Here is an 18,916-nt window from a genome sequence, read left to right on the forward strand (position 1 = left end):
ATAAGCATGAATCCATTACTGTAAGAAAAACAGTACTGTAGTGCCATCTGTTGACAATTAAATAGTACTATGTCTCCTTATTGAGAGGGACCTGACTGTAGAGTACTTCAAGCAAGGGTCGCGTCTCGTGAACTCTCGTGTTAGTTCAGTTACCCTGATAATTCCGACATTGTTACACAGATGGCGCTGTGAAGAAGATAGGTTTTAAAAAATATATAGCATTGATATGGTTGTACTTAGTTAAGAGACTTTTTGTTATTATTTATTTTTATTTTGGTGCAATAAAGTGTATTTGTATTGTGTTGTATTGTATTGTATTGTATGGTTCTATAAAAATACACGATTACTTATTGAATACAATCTGTGTTATGACGACGTCTATCTTACAACTCCAAACGAACAGCAAGTCGTTGGTTTTGACAATCTTAAAAAAAACATTAATACTGTGTGATTACCTATAAGTATGCCGTTATGACATGTAATGATATAAAACATTCGCTTACAAAAGAAAAAATCATGAAAATCGGACCTGTCCCTGGCAAATTAAAAGTTAGTTAGGAAGTTTGGGTTTTATTGACTCCACTAATATGATACTTGTCGGAGACAGGTCGCCAATATGCGTGCGCGTTGCCGACATGATTTTTTTATGTTATTTTAGGCCGCCATACCTACTTACCTACTGAATTCTTATAAAATTTCTCTCTAATGTCCTTATGAGGAGCTCGGTGGCGCAGCGGTAAACGCGCTAGGTCTGCGATTGTTGAAGTTAAGCAACTCTCGCAAAGGCCGGTCATAGGATGGGTGACCACAAAAAAAAGTTTTCGTTTCGAGCTCCTTCGTGCTTTGGAAGGCACGTTAAGCTGTTGGTCCCGGCTGCATTAGCAGTCGCTAATAACCATCAATCCGCACTGGGCCCGCGTGATGGTTTAAGGCCCGGTTTCCCTATCCATCCATAGGGAAGGCCCGTGCCCCAGCAGTGGGGACGTTAATGGGCTGATGATGATGACCCTATAGACATAACTTTATTCTATTCATATAGAATGTGACCATACAGTTCAATAGTTCATTCCAAAGGAAATAACACAGAAATGTAACAACAAAAAATGTATTTGTTATTATATGTGTTGCCAAGATTTCACTTGGTTCATTGTTTCGTCGTCATTGGTGTCGATGCGATCTCCGCGTCACTTCACAAACACCCTCGCTAACAATAACATTAAACATTGACGTTTCCGCCAGGGACGTAGTTGAGTGATCGAGGGCCCTGGGGCGGTAGAACAGGGAGGTACGAATTATGGTTTAAAACAGATGTTATGTAGCGATTTTTAGATTTAACAATAATTGATTTCATAGTGTTATATGTTCGAATTCCGACTTGGGCTTTAATCTACTTTTTTGACGTGACTTATTGTAGATTTGCCGCAGATGGCATTAACTACTTGGCCGGACAAATGGGGAGCACTGAAGGCTCTCACCCGGTACAACGTTTAGGACAACAGGCCTGAGGGTGCCCAGTTGGGCGCGAACCTCGGCTCAGGGCGTCGTCTGAGAGGAAAAATATTTGAAAGAATTAATCGACCCTAGTGGGTCGATAGCGATAAGCGCTGAATGAGGAAAATCGTCGACCACGCCGGAGGTCTTTAATCTACTGAATCCGGCAATATGGGTTTGAATTCAAGTTTTGGTCAAACATACCATTGACACCATCAACTATTTGATACTTGATAAATAATGTAGTAGCATAACGTAACGTAAATTTTGCCAACACTTTTTATTTTTTATGCTAAGAAAATATATTTACGACGACCATTAATTTCATTAAGACGTTAAAATGAGGCAATTTATTGTATAAAATAGCTAAATAAGGTAAATACTTATAGGTTGAGGAAAAAAATGTATATTCGATGTACTTAATGAATTCCAGGTACCTAAAGTTTAATGGACCGGCAGCTGAGCAGAACCTTCGAAATATCAAAGAAGAGCTCTCATAAAATTATGTAACAATATTTCTTGCAAACTTGATATATTTTGTACGTAAGAGGGAATCAGATTGTAGCCCACTAAGCTTACTCAAGTATTATTAAAGCTTAAACATTCCGTAGGATAAGATATTGGATACAAAAAATCTTCTTTTTTTTATTTCAATTTATTTTTAATTATATTACCATAATCACCATCGGAGCGAAGAAAAGATGCGTTATGAGGTGAAACAATGGTCTAGGCTCTTTCAGCTTTGAAATCTCAAAATAATCAGAAATTAGAATCAATTATTCAACGTAGTTTTAAGTTTACGCGGTTATTATCATAATTCAAACACATAATAACGGGTTCTTACGGGTCACCCCGTGATCATGGCACTTGCAACAGTGTCGAAATATCGAGTCTCATATCTCCATTTAAACGCGGAAAGAACTCGTTATGTGTTTGAATTATTCAACGTAGTTATCATGCATAGACTTGCTGAAGGTCAATTTAACACTTTTGAATCTACTTAATTTCGCAAGGCGTTATGGCTCAGGAGACAAAATGACAAGAAACTGCAACAGCAACACATCTTTTAAATAAATGTAGGTAAACATGTTATTTAATAACTAGAGGAACACATTTATTGTTTTACACATTAATTTGTTGTTTTAATGTTTTTAGTGTTGTGTTTATATGTGCAATAAAGCGTTTTTGTATTGTATTTTTACTAGGTATTTTATGAAGTAAGCTTCACATGAGCTTTAAATTTATTTTCTGACAATATAAAAACGTATACATAACCTCAAAAAGATGAATTTATTATTATTAGAACGACTGTTAAAGTCTTCTTCTTCTATCGTGTGAGTTGTGAGGTGGATTACCAACCTCATCAACCCTGGGGTCAGGGTTACTATTGAGCTGCCAAAGCGCCTGATATGACTCATGTAACGACTACGTACTTACATCAGTAAGTAGTAACCGGGACCAACGACTTAACGTGCCTACCGAAGCACGGATCGTCTTACTTTCGGACAACCAGGTGATCAGCCTGTAATGTCCTAACCAAACTAGGGATCACAAAGTGATTTTTGTGATTTGCCCCACTGGGATTCTAACCCGGGACCTCCGGATCGTGAGCCCAACGCTCAACCACTGGACCACGGAGGCCGTCTATTAAAGTCAATGTAAGGAATATGCAAGGAAATATTAATAGAGGTAAGTTTATGTCCTAGTGGCAAGCGAGCGTAATTATGTAGCGAGTGATTGTGTTTGGATCACAGATAATTGATATCACGTGGTTTCCAGGGTTTGTGGCCGGTTAATGGCAAGAGGATAATCTCTAATGAGGTACACGTACGTTGCGATACGAAGGCTAACGTTTTCCTGACGACCCGATTACTCTAGCCATAGAGGCAGCCAATCAGCTCGCGACACCAAACACTTCATGACCCCGATACCGACCCCGCCGGCGTACATACATACATATATACATAAACTCACGCCTATTTCCCACCGGGGTAAGCAGAGACTATAGAATTCCATTCCCCGCCGGCGTGTTCGACAATTTCCCTTATTCAGCGTTTATTACTATCGACCCGCTGGGGTCGATTAATTCTTACAGTTATTTTTCCTCTCAGACGACGCCCTGAGCCGAGGTTCGCGCCCAACTGCCAACTGGGCACTCTCAGACCTGTTGTCTTAAACGTTGTACCGGGTGAGAGTCTTCAGCGCTCCCCATTTATTGTCCGGCTAAGTAGTTAATGCCATCTGCGGCAAATCTACAATAAGTCACGTCAAAAAAAAAACATAAAACACGTTCAGCTGCTTGTCTTCCCGGGCATGTCGTAAAAACCGACAGAGGGATTGTGTCCTTTAACATCTAGAACATCTCTAAGACTAATGTTATGGGCGATAGGCTGATCCCTTATCACCATACGGTTCGTCATATCCAGCTTACGACATCATATCAACAGTGGCCGCAAGTTGACTTGTGGCTCTGCCCACCCCATTAGGGATAACGGGCGTGAGTTTATGTATGTATGTAAAAAAAAATCTAACGTTCGAAACTAATTTTAAAATACAAACTGACAAATTCAATCTGTAAAGAAGAACCAACAAACTCAGTTTGAAATCGATTTTGTCTGTTGTATCAGATACGCGTGATAGACGTAGTCCCCCACAACTTGGCAACTTATACTCCGAGTTTCCAACTACCTACATGTAGTTATAAACTAGCGTCCTTGTATACAAGACGGTGTTGCGCTGAACTGAAACTTACACGGACGCGACGTGAAGTTATTATTGTGAAGAATAGAAATATTCTGTATACTTTTCAGTTTATTCTTTACTTAGGTACTTGTTCCAGTGACGACGTTGAGCGAGAAGCGAACATAACATAGCATCGCCTGTTTAGTGTAGGCAAGATGTGCACTATTCATATACACCTACTCCACGCCAACCATATGTTTAAGTCCCGTGTAATAGGGGGCGGCCCTATTGCCATTAATATAATTAAAACTAATAAAGTCTAATTCAGTGGTACCGAGCCAAAATTCGCGCTAGTTTTGCTATAGTTGTTAGGAGTAGTGTTGTAAAACCGCTCGAGTCAGCGCTTAAACGCTGGAGTCGACGCTCGAGCAGATTGCAAGTCGGGACTCGACTGAGGCGCTTGACGCTTGAGCAGTGGCTTGAGCGTTTAAGTGAAAAAGTCTATTACGAGGCTCAAGCTTGAGCGTGAGCGTCTAGATTGAATAGTAATTAATAAGAGGAATTGTTAAAAAAAGGTATTATATTATACGCGAAATAAAATGCTTTTAGATAAAAAAAAATTATAATGAATTAATTAAATGAATGAAATATTAAAATATTAATACAACGCTCAGACGCTTGAGCGCGTGACTCGAGCGTAGAAGTCTTGAGCCTTCAACCCTCGCAAGCCTTAAACACTCAAGCGGTTTACGCTCGAGTCTAAAACGCTCCAAAGCGTCGACTCAGCGCTAAACGCTCGACCCTCAGCGCTCAGTTTTACAACACTAGTTAGGAGCTGTTGGCCTCCCAAATATTAAATAAATATATAAATGTGCCTTTTCCGGAATCTTTGTCTTTTGTTTATTTCTTGGGAGAGAAAATTGTCCATAGCTAATCGCTTCCTAGTGCCCGGTGGGGCAAGTGTCTTTGTTTTGTGTGAGGTAAACTGCCTCGCGATCGTCTTTTGTTCAGCGATATACACACGTCTATGAAATCCAATACTTATTGTTTTAACAAATGTGCAGAAACGACCAAACAAGTTACGAGTAACAATAAAAGTCACCCACAAAAAAGCCACGTAGACCATTTTAGTTTACTTTATTTGCACTGAAGTCATTACAATATTTAGTTAATAATTAACTGTGAGGTACTTAGACCCTAATATACATAGACATACTCTGTGCAGCAAGTAAAAAAATCGTTTCATATTCATTTCTAGACCTCATTATCTTCCCCTACTTTAAATAAAGAATTCAAGATGAAGATATTCATGTATGTGACCTTAAGTCGTAAAACCGAGAAGAAGAAAGTGTAATAAAAAGCCTTTATTGCAGGCAATTAGAATTTTGTTCACATTGACACCACATTTACAATTCTTCAGTGGCTACTGAAATAAAACAATAGGAACGAAATTCATTTGAATATCTAATCTCCAAATTTAAATCGTAAACTGAATTTATAATACCTACAAGCAAATTGGGATAATTATCTGGTTTACAGGTTATTGATGTGATTAGCTATTAACAGACAAATAGCTGGTTCGTAATGCATAATGTGGAGCACCCCCCAACCTCCTCTCTATGCGCAAGACCACAAGACCACAACAGAACACCTGTTTTGCCACCATATATAATGCATATCAGGCCATGTATTAATAATCTGTTGTTATGGGATTACTATTAGTATGCTATTTTGGACTTGTGAGTCTGCGGGAACCCGAAGACTCACAAGTGCTGCAAGAATCATTTACGATAGATGCTGATGATGATGATGCGATTTTGGGAGCGAATAAAAATCATAGAACACGTGCAGCTGCCTGTCTTCCCGCTGTCCTTTCTAACATGGTGGACAATCGTTATGGACGATAGACTGGTCCCATTACTTGAATGTAATTTTATTTTATACATAATTAATTTATTACTCTTATTAGCCATGACATTGTTATTAATTTATTATCTTTTGACATTTTGATTTAATTTATTATCTTCTTTGTTGACATTCTTTTATTATCATTTTCGTCGATCATATTTATGTTGTTACCGATTTATATTGTGTCTAAAATGTGTTGTATAACTAAATGTGAAATAAATGAATCTAATCATGTTACCATAAGGTTCATCATTATTCATCTTAGGACTTCGTATCCATAGTGCCGACAAATTGTCTTTGGTTACTTGTGAGTCTATCCACGTCGTTGGGTATCACGAGCGTGAGTTTATATTATATATGGTCACGATTAATACATACATACATAAACTCACGCCTATTTCCCACCGGGGCAAGCAGAGACTATGGAATTCAATTTGCTGCGATCCTGACACACTTCTCTTGCTTCCTCCACATTCATCATTGTTTCATACACGCACGCCGGTTCAGAGTAGATCGTACTAAACCTTTTCTAAGAACATCTCCAATTTGGTCAATGTACGTCTTTCTAGGTTTTCCTCACGATTCATTCTATTAAGTAGTCATCTTTGACATCATCCTAGCGTTTTCTTCTATATTATATTTTTTACCAGGCCTTTAAACTAACCTGCAGGCTTTGACGGGTCCAATATTTTTGTACAGAAGCGACTGCGATCTGATCTTCTAAACCGCAATAACAAAAAAAACTCGAACATCATTAGTTTAGGCCCATGTTGAACCTGCGACCTCACAGTGGGAGTCGGGCATTTTACTAACTGGCTCCATTATCTTGATATTTGTTCACCCGCACTGACAGAAAACTCTGTCATATGGAGACTACGACGGTTTCCTTGTAAAGTTAGTACTGAGAGACTAAGCACAAGTCGGAAATTGAATTCTCGATATGTTAGACAATAGTTGAGCGCACTGCCAATACAACCAACTGTGGGTAAGCAGAGGTCTCGGCGACGAGTTATCTGACGAGACGAGTTATCTCGTCGAACGGTGCTTTGTGGTGGCAGCTTACGGTATTTGCATGCTGATGTGTTTTGTTTAATCGTGCTGGCTCGCATATTTGTTATCATATCATGCTCTCTGTAAATATGCTACTGATAACTCTATTCTTACAACCAATATGCTAATGATTATACGCAAATCACGACACTATGTTAGCAAATTGTATTCTTTCTATGTCACTTTTGATTTGTATTTTCTATGTAAATTATTTGTTATATTACCTATGTTAGTTGTTTTTTTTTTGGTTTTTAAACAGAATATTTACAAGATAATAGTACAACTTGTTATAATAAAATATCTCTATTGGGTCAGGTGTTAATAAATTAATGTATTTACATTATAACTCATTTTTATGGGTTAGTTACAGATAAAGAAAAATATTATAACTTTACTAAAGTTAAAAAATAACTATATACCAGTCTACGTCTTACAGACCAATATCAGCAATGCAACGAGCTCTTTCTGAGAAAAAGTTAACTTTAATACCGTTTTTAGAAATTGTGATCTTCTTCATACCAAATCTATTCCAAGTTTCAAACCCGCTCGAGCAATTTGTTGTTGTCCTTCTCAGATTTCTCCGGCTTCTCCGGTTCCTGTGTCAACACGGGATTCATCTCCTCTGCAATAATAATACAAACAATCAATTACTTTAACATAAATATATCAACTTATCCCGTGTATTAAGGAGGTTAAATGAGCGCGAGCCTCGGCCCATGGCGTCGTTTGAGCAGTATCAGGTATATCAGAGAGAACCAGCCAAACTGGGCCGATAGTTATGTGGCACGATGGGTGGTGATGGAGTCCCTACGTGCCGGCAGAGTAGTGGGATGATTGGTAATAACGACGACAAAATAACGTTTTAAATTCAACAGAAATATCTAGTTTATTAACAACACTTCACAAAAAAAATATAACGATGCTTAGATATAAGATCAAAACCAAAATTAGAGGGCACGGCCAGAGCTAAACAGGATAATATATTTATGTTGTTCTTATGAAGGTCGAGGATGCAATGAATCAGTGTAAAAATGAAAAGAAATGCAGAATGGAATGAGAATTTCGAAATTTAAAATGATTGACGGTCAGAAGGGAAGGCCAGTATGTGCAGAGTTTGTACTCTGCTACAGTTATAAGCGCTAAAGAAGGGAAAATGTTGACTACACCGGTCGACATCGGAGTGCCAAAGTGATAACTGTACCCCGATGTCCGATTGGCAATCAGGTATATATTTAAATGTAGTTCTGTGCAATAAAGTATATTTGATTTGATTTTGATTTTGTATATCTAAAGCAGCGAGTATGCAAGAAGATTTTTAAGACAGTTGAAGAAAATGATGTGTCAGAGTCGTAGATGTGTGGGAAATAGACGTGACCTTGTGTATGTATGTAATCGAATATCGTTACCTGGCTGTGCAACCTTCTTGTCCAGGAAGTCGGGGTCATCCCAGGGCTGCAACTCTGCTGAGCCGAACATCACGTACACCACATTGGTGACAACGCTCATGCCCGCCGCCACCAGGAACACTATGCGCCATCGGCTTAGATCCGTCTGGACAGATACATTTCTCAATCAACAAAACACTATAAGATAAAAACCCTGTTGCCTAACCTGTTGCAAAGGACGCCAGTGGGCTACTCCGTGCTACTCTTAGAAGACTGGACTTACTCAGGCCAGTGACCTTTCCATCTTAGGCCCACACTGATTGTAGTGAGTGGGGAGAATTATCGCAAGCAATAAATACCTAGGATACCTAAATACCTACGTTGTTTCCTTGCTGATACCCTACGAGACCCTGAACTGTGCTAGCCGGCACAATAGGTAATCCATAAGCTTTAGTCAAAATTTTCTAACATGCATTTTATGCATTTTATACCCTATTTTGGTAAGGACATTACAGGCTGATCACCTGATTGTCCAAAAGTAAGATGATCCGTGTTTCGGAAGGCACGTTAAGCCGTTGGTCCCGGTTAATATTTACTGATGTAAGTACGTAGTCGTTACATGAATCATGTCCCTAACATGGTGGGTTCCTGGGGCCTTTGGCGGCTCTATAATAACCCTGACGTCAGGGTTGATAAAGTTGGTATTCTTCCTCACAACCTACACGATAGTAGAAGAAGACTGCTTAGCTGGAATAACACCAAAACCCGAACACGTCGTCAAAGTTGACAGAATTTATTAGTATACACTATACTTATACACTACTTACTACTACTACTTACTATTTACTTACTTATGTTTATACTTTTTTAACACCTTGTACTATCTAAACTCGCGTCATAGGCTGGTATATTGTCACCATTTGTGGTTCATCATAGCCATTTTTGGACTTCCATCACGACGAGTGTGGTTGCTAAATGTATTACCTCTGATGACTGGCATACTCTTGGTAATCAAATTCTTAATATAGATGCCGGTTTTAGTACTTGAAACTGATAGTTAAGTTAGAAGTATTGATAATACTGACGGGGTCATTCTGCAGCAGGAAGCTGGTGAGGATAGGCACGAACACGCAGACGATGTTGGCGATGAAGTTAGTCAGCGACAACAGTAGACCCGCGAAGTTCGGAGACAGATCCAAGTGGTTGACCTGGGAAAACGCCATTATTGTAAGTATTCTTAAATCAAAACATATAGAAGGGATACTTTCCACTCCAAATTAATCCGTACTCTGACTCCACCCCTATTTTGGGTAACCTCGTCCATCTGCAAGACGTAAGAAGTAAGAATGGGAAGCAAGACTTCCCATGCATATGATAAGGTGGCACAGACACAGTTGTGCGAGTACAAAAACTACATCTGTGTAGTGTCTGTGTAAGTCTGGGGTGTGGGGTGAGTCAGCACGATGAAGAGATGGACAAAGAAGAAGTGGAAGAATCTCACCATGAACCCTGCGGCGCAAAAGCCGCTGAAAGTGAGCGCGGCGACGAGCCACACAATGGCCAGCGTGGTGTGTCCCGGGCCAGTGAACGCTAGACCTACCAGCCCCACGGAGATGCCAACCGCTCCTGGAACCATGTCAAAAAAAATCGTAAAAATCTAGAGCTCGCGACTATATTCTCAATTGAAATAGTCAGAGATACATTAAAGGCAAAGATAATTGTACTTAAGATGCAAGCATGTACCAATGGTGTTGAAGATCTTGCGGCAGGCGAGGCCGGAGAGCAGCCCCTTGTTGTAGACGCGCTCACACGCACTGGTCGCGAACAAGCCGCCCGCCCACATGCCGATGTATGGCAGCGCTGACAGGATCGCGCTCTGAAATGTTTTACTTACTTCATAAAGTAACTTAAAGAGCAATGGACCGGGTCTGCTGGATGGATAGGGTCCACCAAATCGATCACGTCCGAAATTACCACAATTCAACAGGTATCACTGATGTTGGGAATAAATCTGCCAAATTAAAGTGAGACTGGACCGAACATGTTTATCGCATGTATCCAAAGCGATTTGGAGGCAGTATAGCACTGGACCTGGAGCCGTCGTACTCCAAAAAACAAGGATGACCCCATAAAAGTTTGCTCGACAACCTCAACGCTTAAAGCTTAGTATAATAATAAATACTAAGAACAGCCTCCGTGGTCTAGTGGTAAGAGCGTTAGGCTCACGATCTGGAGGTCCGGGTTCGATTCCCGATGGGGACATTGTCGAAATCACTTTGTGAGACTGTCCTTTGTTTGGTAAGGACTTTTCAGGCTTGAATCACCTGATTGTCCGAAAAAGTAAGTTGATTCCGTGCTTCGGAGGGCACGTTAAGCCGTTGGTCCCGGCTATTGGCCGTAAAAACACCTCCACCAACCCGCAGTGGAGCAGCGTGGTGGAGTATGCTCCATACCCTCTCCGGTTGATTGAGAGGAGGCCTGTGCCCAGCAGTGGGACGTGTATAGGCTATTTATGTATGTTATGTATGTATGTGTATAATAATAAATAATTATTGTTATGAAACTACATTGAGTACAGTAGGCCATCGCTGATAGCATTCAGCCATCGAATTAATAACCAAAATAAATATCTTACACTCCGCATCGATATGTTGAGTCCCTTTTCGAGGAAGGTGGGTAGGTCGACGAAGAAGAGCACGAAGCCGTATGCACAGCCGATGTGCGCCAACACGATGCCCCACAGCGGCCGCGCTGTCAGGATCTGACGCCATGGAGTGCGCACACGCCGCTCATTCTAAAAAGTAACAAAATTCAATCATAGTTAGTCCAGACTTGTCAATAGCGTCAAAACTGGACGCGAATAATAAGGACGCGATAGTTTTGTTAAAGCAAGCACAACAATGGAAAAACAATGCATTATCGACTCAAAATATTTGAAGTAGGTAACAAATTATTCGTCTGTATGTCGTGCGTGAATCGACTTGACAAATCGTGAAAAATTGTTAAAGACGACTTTTACCTTCGAGGTATTCAGCCCTTTTTCAATGTATTCCCTCTCTAGAGCCGTCATGAACCGATGTTCACCAGGCGTGGAGGCGGTAAGGAAGTGCCACAGAGCAGCCACCGCCAACAGTTGCGCCGCCATCGCGTAGAACACCAGCGGCCAGCCGAGGGTCGTGCCTGCTAGCCAGCCGGAGATCGGCATACCCAGGATTGTACCCAGCTGAGAGCCTGGATGAACAAGCAACAATTTATGAAAAAACACGACAAATACAATTGAATCTTGAGACAGGTAAATTTAAGGTGGAATAATATAAAAAAACAACAAACATTGAAAGTCTATTTTGTACTAAAAAGAATTACTAAAACAAAAGGAAAGGAAGTGCTTTTTCAGTTACCAGTTTTGTAGTTATCACTTTTAGGGGCACAAAATGAGCTCAATGCCTTCCTTGCCTTCGGGATGTCCCGATGTCCAGCGTCATAAATAAAAAGTGAATGACCGGTGGTTTGCATCCCTGAAAGTGTTAAAATGAAAGTAAAAAGTTGCAGCTCACCGGAGTACACGAAGCCAGAGAGCATGACTCGTTCGTGGTCGGGGAACCAGCGACCGAGCAGCGTGTGCGACGCGGGGAATGTGCACGCCTGCGCAAGACCTGTTACCACGCGTGCTGCGCAGGTCAACTGCCACCCACCCTGAACACACAATTGCATAAAATTTACCACTACATTATGAGACTGTTCCTGGTTTGGTTTATTGCAAGCTGCAATCACTAATTTAAGAGCCACGCTCTTGTCGGCGTAGCATTCTCCATGCTACTTTTTTAAGGAAAAATAGAGCAGTGGTTTCCCTCTTGCCTTTCGCCCCGCACTACTCTGTCTGCTGTCAAGCAGATTATCCGAAATAAAATGCGTTAAGTTGTTGGTCTCGGGAATTACCTATTATTTTTACCTTTACTAACAATCTGGTTTTAAGGTTAGAACCCTAAAACCAGATTGTTAGTAAAGGTCGATCCCAAGTAGCATCGGTCTGGAGGCTTAAAACGAAATTATCTATTGATAGTCTATTCGTGGTTTATTTCTAGACAAGGGCTTTCTACAGATGGCTTCTATAAAGTATTAGTATTCTTATAGAGTATCTTCACTAATATTTGATTATTTTTAGATAATTTGCTCTATAGAGCACTTATTTTAAGTACATTTCTAGGTATGACGATTATCTTAAGACAATATTATCTATAAGTAACGAATAAAGCCTAGAGGAACCTATTTTCAAGATATTTTATAGATAAGATGGTATATTTTAAGATATAACTTTCTACAAATATTCAATTTTAGCTAGTGGTACTCTTATCTTTGTTTTAGAGAGACACTAAAGTCTAAATAAACTACTTTTATAGATATGTTATAGTTATTCTAAAAATTTGCTAGTGAAACAGTGTTTCCAGTGTTTATTTGCCTAACAATAGCATAACTAAGTGCAATTTTACTAGATCGATTGGCTTTATGCAACGGAGACAGTAAAAATTTAAAGATCACGATCTCATTTTTTGGGGTTCCCAGCTGGTCCTGGCGTGAGCGTTCAGTCGATATATTGCCGATATATTGCCTCATACTCAAGATATAGTTCAAGAGGCGAGAGATTAAATGCTTTGGACCGACTTAGAGGTCTTAGAGGAACTTGGATGTGTTAATTTCTTAGATCGTAATGACATAACATTTTATATTATTCATGGATGTGTACAAATTGACGCAGCGCCGAGTATAAAGGTGATCTTTGTGGTGGTGCCTTTGAGATGGAGGGGGCTGGTGAAGCGATTTGCCACTTATACCTGTAAGAGGGGTATTAATCTATCCACCAATTTAAATTTAAAACTTATTTGTCAATCATGACTTTTATTCAAACAAAAATCGACTTTATTATTACTTCAATGTGATTGTTATTGGTATTTGTAGGGTCGTATGCTGATTGACGGATTGCCATGGACAAACCACCAAACCACCACCATAGACAAAAGAAATGCACAAAAATGAAGTTTAGAAAAAGCGACCTTATTATTACTTCACTGCGGTCACAAATCATTTTAGGGTCGTGTGCTGATTGACGGAATACCACAGGGCCCCCAACTAGCTGCGGTCGGCCACCGGCAAGACCGTGTCTCGAATCCCACTACCCTCCAGAGGGAGCTTCCCGGCCTGACGTCGCTTAAGGAACCAAATCAGTTCTAAGCAACACAACTGATACCCTTACATCCCCCAAAGGCACTGGTACTCCCGCGCACAGACGGAACGCAGCAAGTGGCTTGGCGCCTGGCTCCGGCGGGAGGGTGGTAGCTAACCAGGTGGCGGGGTCTACCACCAGCTAAAAGAGGTGTTATGTTTGGAATTACCCTTAGTCAACTCTTACGACACCCACGGGAAGAGGGGGGCGGCGACAATCGTATTCTTTCTCCGTCGCCGCACGGATAAAAGTGAATTCTATTTTGCAATAGCGAGTTCTATTTTGGAAAATGAATAATATCAGGAGAAAATAACGGACCTGTGTCATCGTCATTATATACCAGTAAAAAAAAAAGAAATATGCTAGATTTGAAAAAACTAAAACTCTAGGAATCTCTAATATTGCAAGTAAGTCCAATAATAAAATTCACCTAAGAGGTAGAAAAACGTACAGAACGTCTATCATTAAATTTCTTTATATTTACTTAAAAAAAAAAAAAAAAAATACATACATACATAAACTCACGCCCGTATTCCCTGAAGGGGTAGGCAGAAATACAAATCAAGAAACTATTTGCAGCCACTTATGATACAAAATCCTAAGGTGGATAATGATGAACACAAAAATTTGAAAAATGTTACAAATGGTAGGTTTATTTATAAAAGAGAATTCAATATCGTTTTGACGCTAATACCACAGGGTTACGCATACGCACGAAGTGTCTCCACGGGAGTTAAAAACAAAGTAACTATGTTTATATACAAGAGGTTATCGTCTGAGCATTTTTGGATAGATGTAATACCACTCATACATTTTATCGCCTTCTTTAAACCATACTAGACTGAATTTAACGAAAGATCTAAATGACTTAAGATTATATTTCGCATTGTTTACAAATAAAAATATTTTTCTTTCCCTCGTCAATTAATGCAATCGATTGCTTCTGCACAATTCCATCCATAATTGTTCACAACGTAAAAAATACAGTTCTCTGATGAATGTCTAGAAATACTCCGAGAAGATAAAACAGTATACAAAAATGACAGTTTATAGGCAATCTTAAATCACTCATAAACCTGCTTTTTCTTCGACTAGTAAGTTTAGTATGTAACAAGTACAAATAGTCTTGTCATTATCTAGAGCCATACTACAGATAATTCTTTAGAATGTTTGTTCTAAAGGAATCGATTTTCTAGACAATTTTAACTAGACGCCATTTTTATTGCTTGATACGTTTTTACATTATTATAACTAACTATTTATTCGTGTTTTTATGAATAAATTATGTCTAATAAATCATTCTACACGTTTTAAAATACTATATTATGAATGAAATAAATGGTTAAAGCATTTAAATCTAATTTAAAAAATATTATTTTTACAAAATATTTTTTTATTTGGTAAATTATTAATTAAATATTACATTTAAAGCGGGCGCTCTTATTTTAAGAGAGTTTTACACAAATTCCACGAGAGACTTTCATCCGCATTAGGTTTTCATGTCTAGGTGACAGTATCAGCTCGTATAAGCGGTAAATAAATAGGAATTTATAAATTTGTAACGCCATGTTGTAGTATTAACTTTTATTCTTGTGAGATCTGCGCCATTATGAATCGTTGTCTATTTCAAATATAAATTATCTTAAAGCTGTTAATGTTAAGAAAATTTGGTCTTAAAACTTCACATGCAAAGATTTCTGTTTAGCTCTTAACATTATCTATAGACTATCTACTAGTGCACATTGTGGTCTATAAACAGTTTAGAAAGACTCTAGAAGTACGCCTTTAGACTTTGAAAATTTTCAACTCTTAACTCTATCTATTCGTGCGTTCTTAACTCCTTCTTATGAATAGCTACAAGGTTGTGCCCACTTGGCTAGAGGCTATCTATAAGCGTTCTTGAAGATAACTTGAGGGATATTTTACTCTAGAGGTAGACAATCAAATCGCATTCTATTAGATATCTAATATCCCCTTTTTAGACTCGCCAATGCTACTTGGGATATTATGTTACATCGACTTTACTATCCACACGAAAAAGAAAAAAATAATTTTCCATTTTGTTCACAGATTTAAGTAATGAATTCTCGGCGTAAAGTGGAAGCGGGTGGAAAATCCTTATACAACAATAAACGAAAACGAATGCGCAATAAAGGTCTACTGGGACACTTTGGATGTGTTTTTTGAGATCTTAAAAATCAAAATGCAACTTACCAGAGAAGCGAATACTGGTAGTAGCAAGGATATCACGGTGTTGATGAGCAGCGCCGCTAGCAGTATGGCCTTGCCTCCGAACCTTTTGGATAGCACTCCGGCCGGGACCTGCATCACCACGTAGCCCCAAAAAAACGATGACAGGATCACACCCTGAGTATTCTTGTCCCAGTCGTATACCTGTGCCAAACAAAAAGTATCTTATATAATTATGCCTACTGTAAAAATACATAGTTAACATTATTATATACACGCGAACATATACACACACATCTTCACTGATCATTCATTGTTGAAGATCAATCGTACTACGAAATTTCTTTCAGCTCGATGCATGATTAACTATTCTTCTCACTACATCGGAACACCTCCTTCCCCTGATGCGTCTTTCTTCCTTATGCCACACGATTATTAGCCTCTCTAAACTATGGCTGAATAAACTGAGCGCTATATCGTTGACCCGTTTGGTAACAGGGACCGAGCAGGACCAAGGGGGTTTATTGTTCATACATACCGTGATATTCTCGTTCTCGCCGCGTCGGTCAGTCATAGCCAGTATGGCGACGCCCATGCTGCTGCGCACCATGAATAGTGACGTCACGCACACACACATACACGCCGCTTGTATGTGTCGCACACCCCACCCCAGTCCTGCAACACGATAGTATTGTAAAACAGTTATTATATACGGCTTCATATATCGTTGCCATTTGTAAGGTCTTGGTTCTCATTTGCTAAAAGTCTGGATAGTGTTTCCAGATATTATCCGTCTGCGAATTGTTACACAGTAAGTGCTGAAACAGGCTAAGTTTAGTCAAAGACACTGTGTGTTTTGTCGAACTTAAAGGATGGTTAAATAGAGCCTTTATCCAAAAGGCTCCAAGCAATTTCTCGTTAAAATACTTAATGCGGAAATAATGTTATCGACTTACCATACTCAACATCGTTTGGTTCAGTCAAGTGTTAAATTGTTGGCTAAGAGTCTTGTTTCGTTAGCTAGTGTTTTAGAGAAAACCAGCAATAATGCAGTTTACTACGACACAAACCAGTGAGGGCTGCATTTCGCTGCCACGCGGCTGTGTGACATGATAATGTTCTTCTACCCACTTTTTTACTTTGAAAGTGTAAATGCCTTTTATAATTATTAGTATAATAAGCATGTTTATTAACAAAAAAGAAAAATATATTAATTTTGTGAATAAAATCGAACAACTAAAAAAAACAGTAATTTTTAGTTATAATCAGAAATCAGCAGTTGTACTGCGGGCCCAGAAAAATATTTCAATTAGACCCGGGACGCTATCAATCGATTCTGCTCTAGGAGTTTGATGACCAGAAACCAGAAAGAACAGATGCCAGAAAGAATGGCGTCATTGGGAGACATACGTTTGAAACTAAGGTCTCTGATCTTTATTAACAAGATGATGGATACAGGTGAGGTAGACAGATGGATTATAAAGTGGCATATTGAGTTAATGCTACTACTGCCGGACTACTAGGCCAAACATCTCCACCAACCCGCAGTGGAGAATCGTGGTGGAGCATGCTCCCAAACCCTCCAGTTGATTGAGGAGAGGCCTGAGTCCAGCAGTGGTATGTAAATAATCTATTTATGTTTAGTATTGTATGTATAAAATAAATATAGAACTATAATTTACTTTTGGTGTCCGTGTTGCTTGTTATTTGCTTTTCCGGACATCCCTTGCACGTGTCTTCACTCATGTTCAGATATGTCTGCTGCACTACTAACACAAAACTAAATTTTCAAACCACAGAGTAGGTATAGATGTTCTATTCAAGTTAAGTTACTTCTAAAGATTTATTTTCACACTCTTCTCTGCAAGTTTTCGACACTCTTTTTTCTGTTCTATGCATTCCTTACGTCACTGATAGAAGAGACCGAGCGGCGCGGGCGCAGGCGGTACGGACTGACAAGAGCTGCTGCTGGCGCCACACTATTATAGTTAACTTTATTTACCGACATCAAACAGGCGACACAGATAAAGCAACCAGAGTAAGTTATGGCCAAGCGAGAAAACTACACAGCTTTTCAAAGGTTCCGTGGAAGAGATTTCTTAAAAGGATCCATTACGCAGATAGTATAACCTACGTCTTCTGGAAGGGTAGATGTAGAAGTAGTAGAGGAATGTGACCTGCTGTGAACTTTGCCACCAGAGAACAAACGACAGAAAATCGATGTTTATAGACAAACTAATAACAACATCTTCGAAACAGTGGCACGGACCCCTGATGGTCCGTACAGTCTTATAATTATACATATTAATCAATAGTACCTTTGTAATTGACATTGCGACCCGATCCGTACGTAACAGGATTCAGGTCAAACAAATTATAATTATAGATACTTCAACGGAAACAATTACAATCAATTAAAACTTTAAATTGTGATTAAAATAAGGGTCGTTGCCGTAGCGAAAATTAAAGAAAATATTCAGAAGACATAATAAATACATAAATTATTTTTGGTATTGTAATTATCAAAGTCAACAAAACTAATTCCTTCCAAGCCTAATACTACCTCTTTCTGTTCACTTTGTCTAAATTGCTGGATCGAATTATATTTTTGTGAATGGCGCATACATCATTATTAGATTATTTTTGTAACTTACGCAGATTTGCCCAGAAAGCAAGTGGGTGAAAGGCAACGAATACCATTTGATATCATCAGATCTGTTCGAGATGATTTATACAGGGCTTAGGAGACATCACCTTCTGCATCAAGTTCCATCTCGATCCCAGGGGTCTGTGACCACTTGTCTATACTAGTCATTATGTCTTCAGTCATGCTAATCAGCGCCTTGGTGCTATCCACCTTCAACCAGACTCTTACCTACGTTCTTTGTCCATGAACTTGGTCTCATTACCATGGAATTGGCTTCATTATTTACCGCACTGTCACTTAGTGTTATATAACACTCAGGGCACAGGCCTCCCCTTAATCAACCGG

At 39.3% G+C, this 18,916-nt stretch overlaps 1 protein-coding gene across 1 annotated transcript; it reads right to left on the reverse strand.

Moving 5' to 3' along the window:
* Positions 1-5,334: 5,334 nt before the first annotated feature.
* On the reverse strand, positions 5,335-17,880 carry LOC126371725 (putative inorganic phosphate cotransporter). Its single transcript, XM_050017059.1, has 11 exons — positions 17,607-17,880; positions 16,463-16,599; positions 15,949-16,128; positions 12,071-12,209; positions 11,536-11,747; positions 11,152-11,310; positions 10,260-10,392; positions 10,018-10,142; positions 9,602-9,724; positions 8,538-8,682; positions 5,335-7,753 (listed from the first exon to the last, which is right to left on the reverse strand). The coding sequence occupies exons 1-11, from the start codon at positions 17,668-17,670 to the stop codon at positions 7,668-7,670; spliced, it is 1,503 nt and encodes a 500-aa protein (XP_049873016.1). The 5' UTR covers positions 17,671-17,880; the 3' UTR covers positions 5,335-7,667.
* Positions 17,881-18,916: the final 1,036 nt, after the last annotated feature.

Source organism: Pectinophora gossypiella, chromosome 13 (genome assembly GCF_024362695.1).
Source record: "Pectinophora gossypiella chromosome 13, ilPecGoss1.1, whole genome shotgun sequence".
Lineage (NCBI taxonomy): Eukaryota > Metazoa > Arthropoda > Insecta > Lepidoptera > Gelechiidae > Pectinophora > Pectinophora gossypiella.

Excerpts from the sequence above, each read along its gene's own strand:
- LOC126371725 (XM_050017059.1), bottom strand. The coding sequence starts at position 17,670 with ATGAGTGAAGACACGTGCAAGGGATGTCCGGAAAAGCAAATAACAAGC. Across the intron at positions 10,143-10,259 it reads CAAGATCTTCAACACCATTG|GAGCGGTTGGCATCTCCGTG; the intron begins GTACATGCTTGC and ends ACATGGTTCCAG. Across the intron at positions 8,683-9,601 it reads TCCTGCTGCAGAATGACCCC|ACGGATCTAAGCCGATGGCG; the intron begins GTCAGTATTATC and ends GTATCTGTCCAG.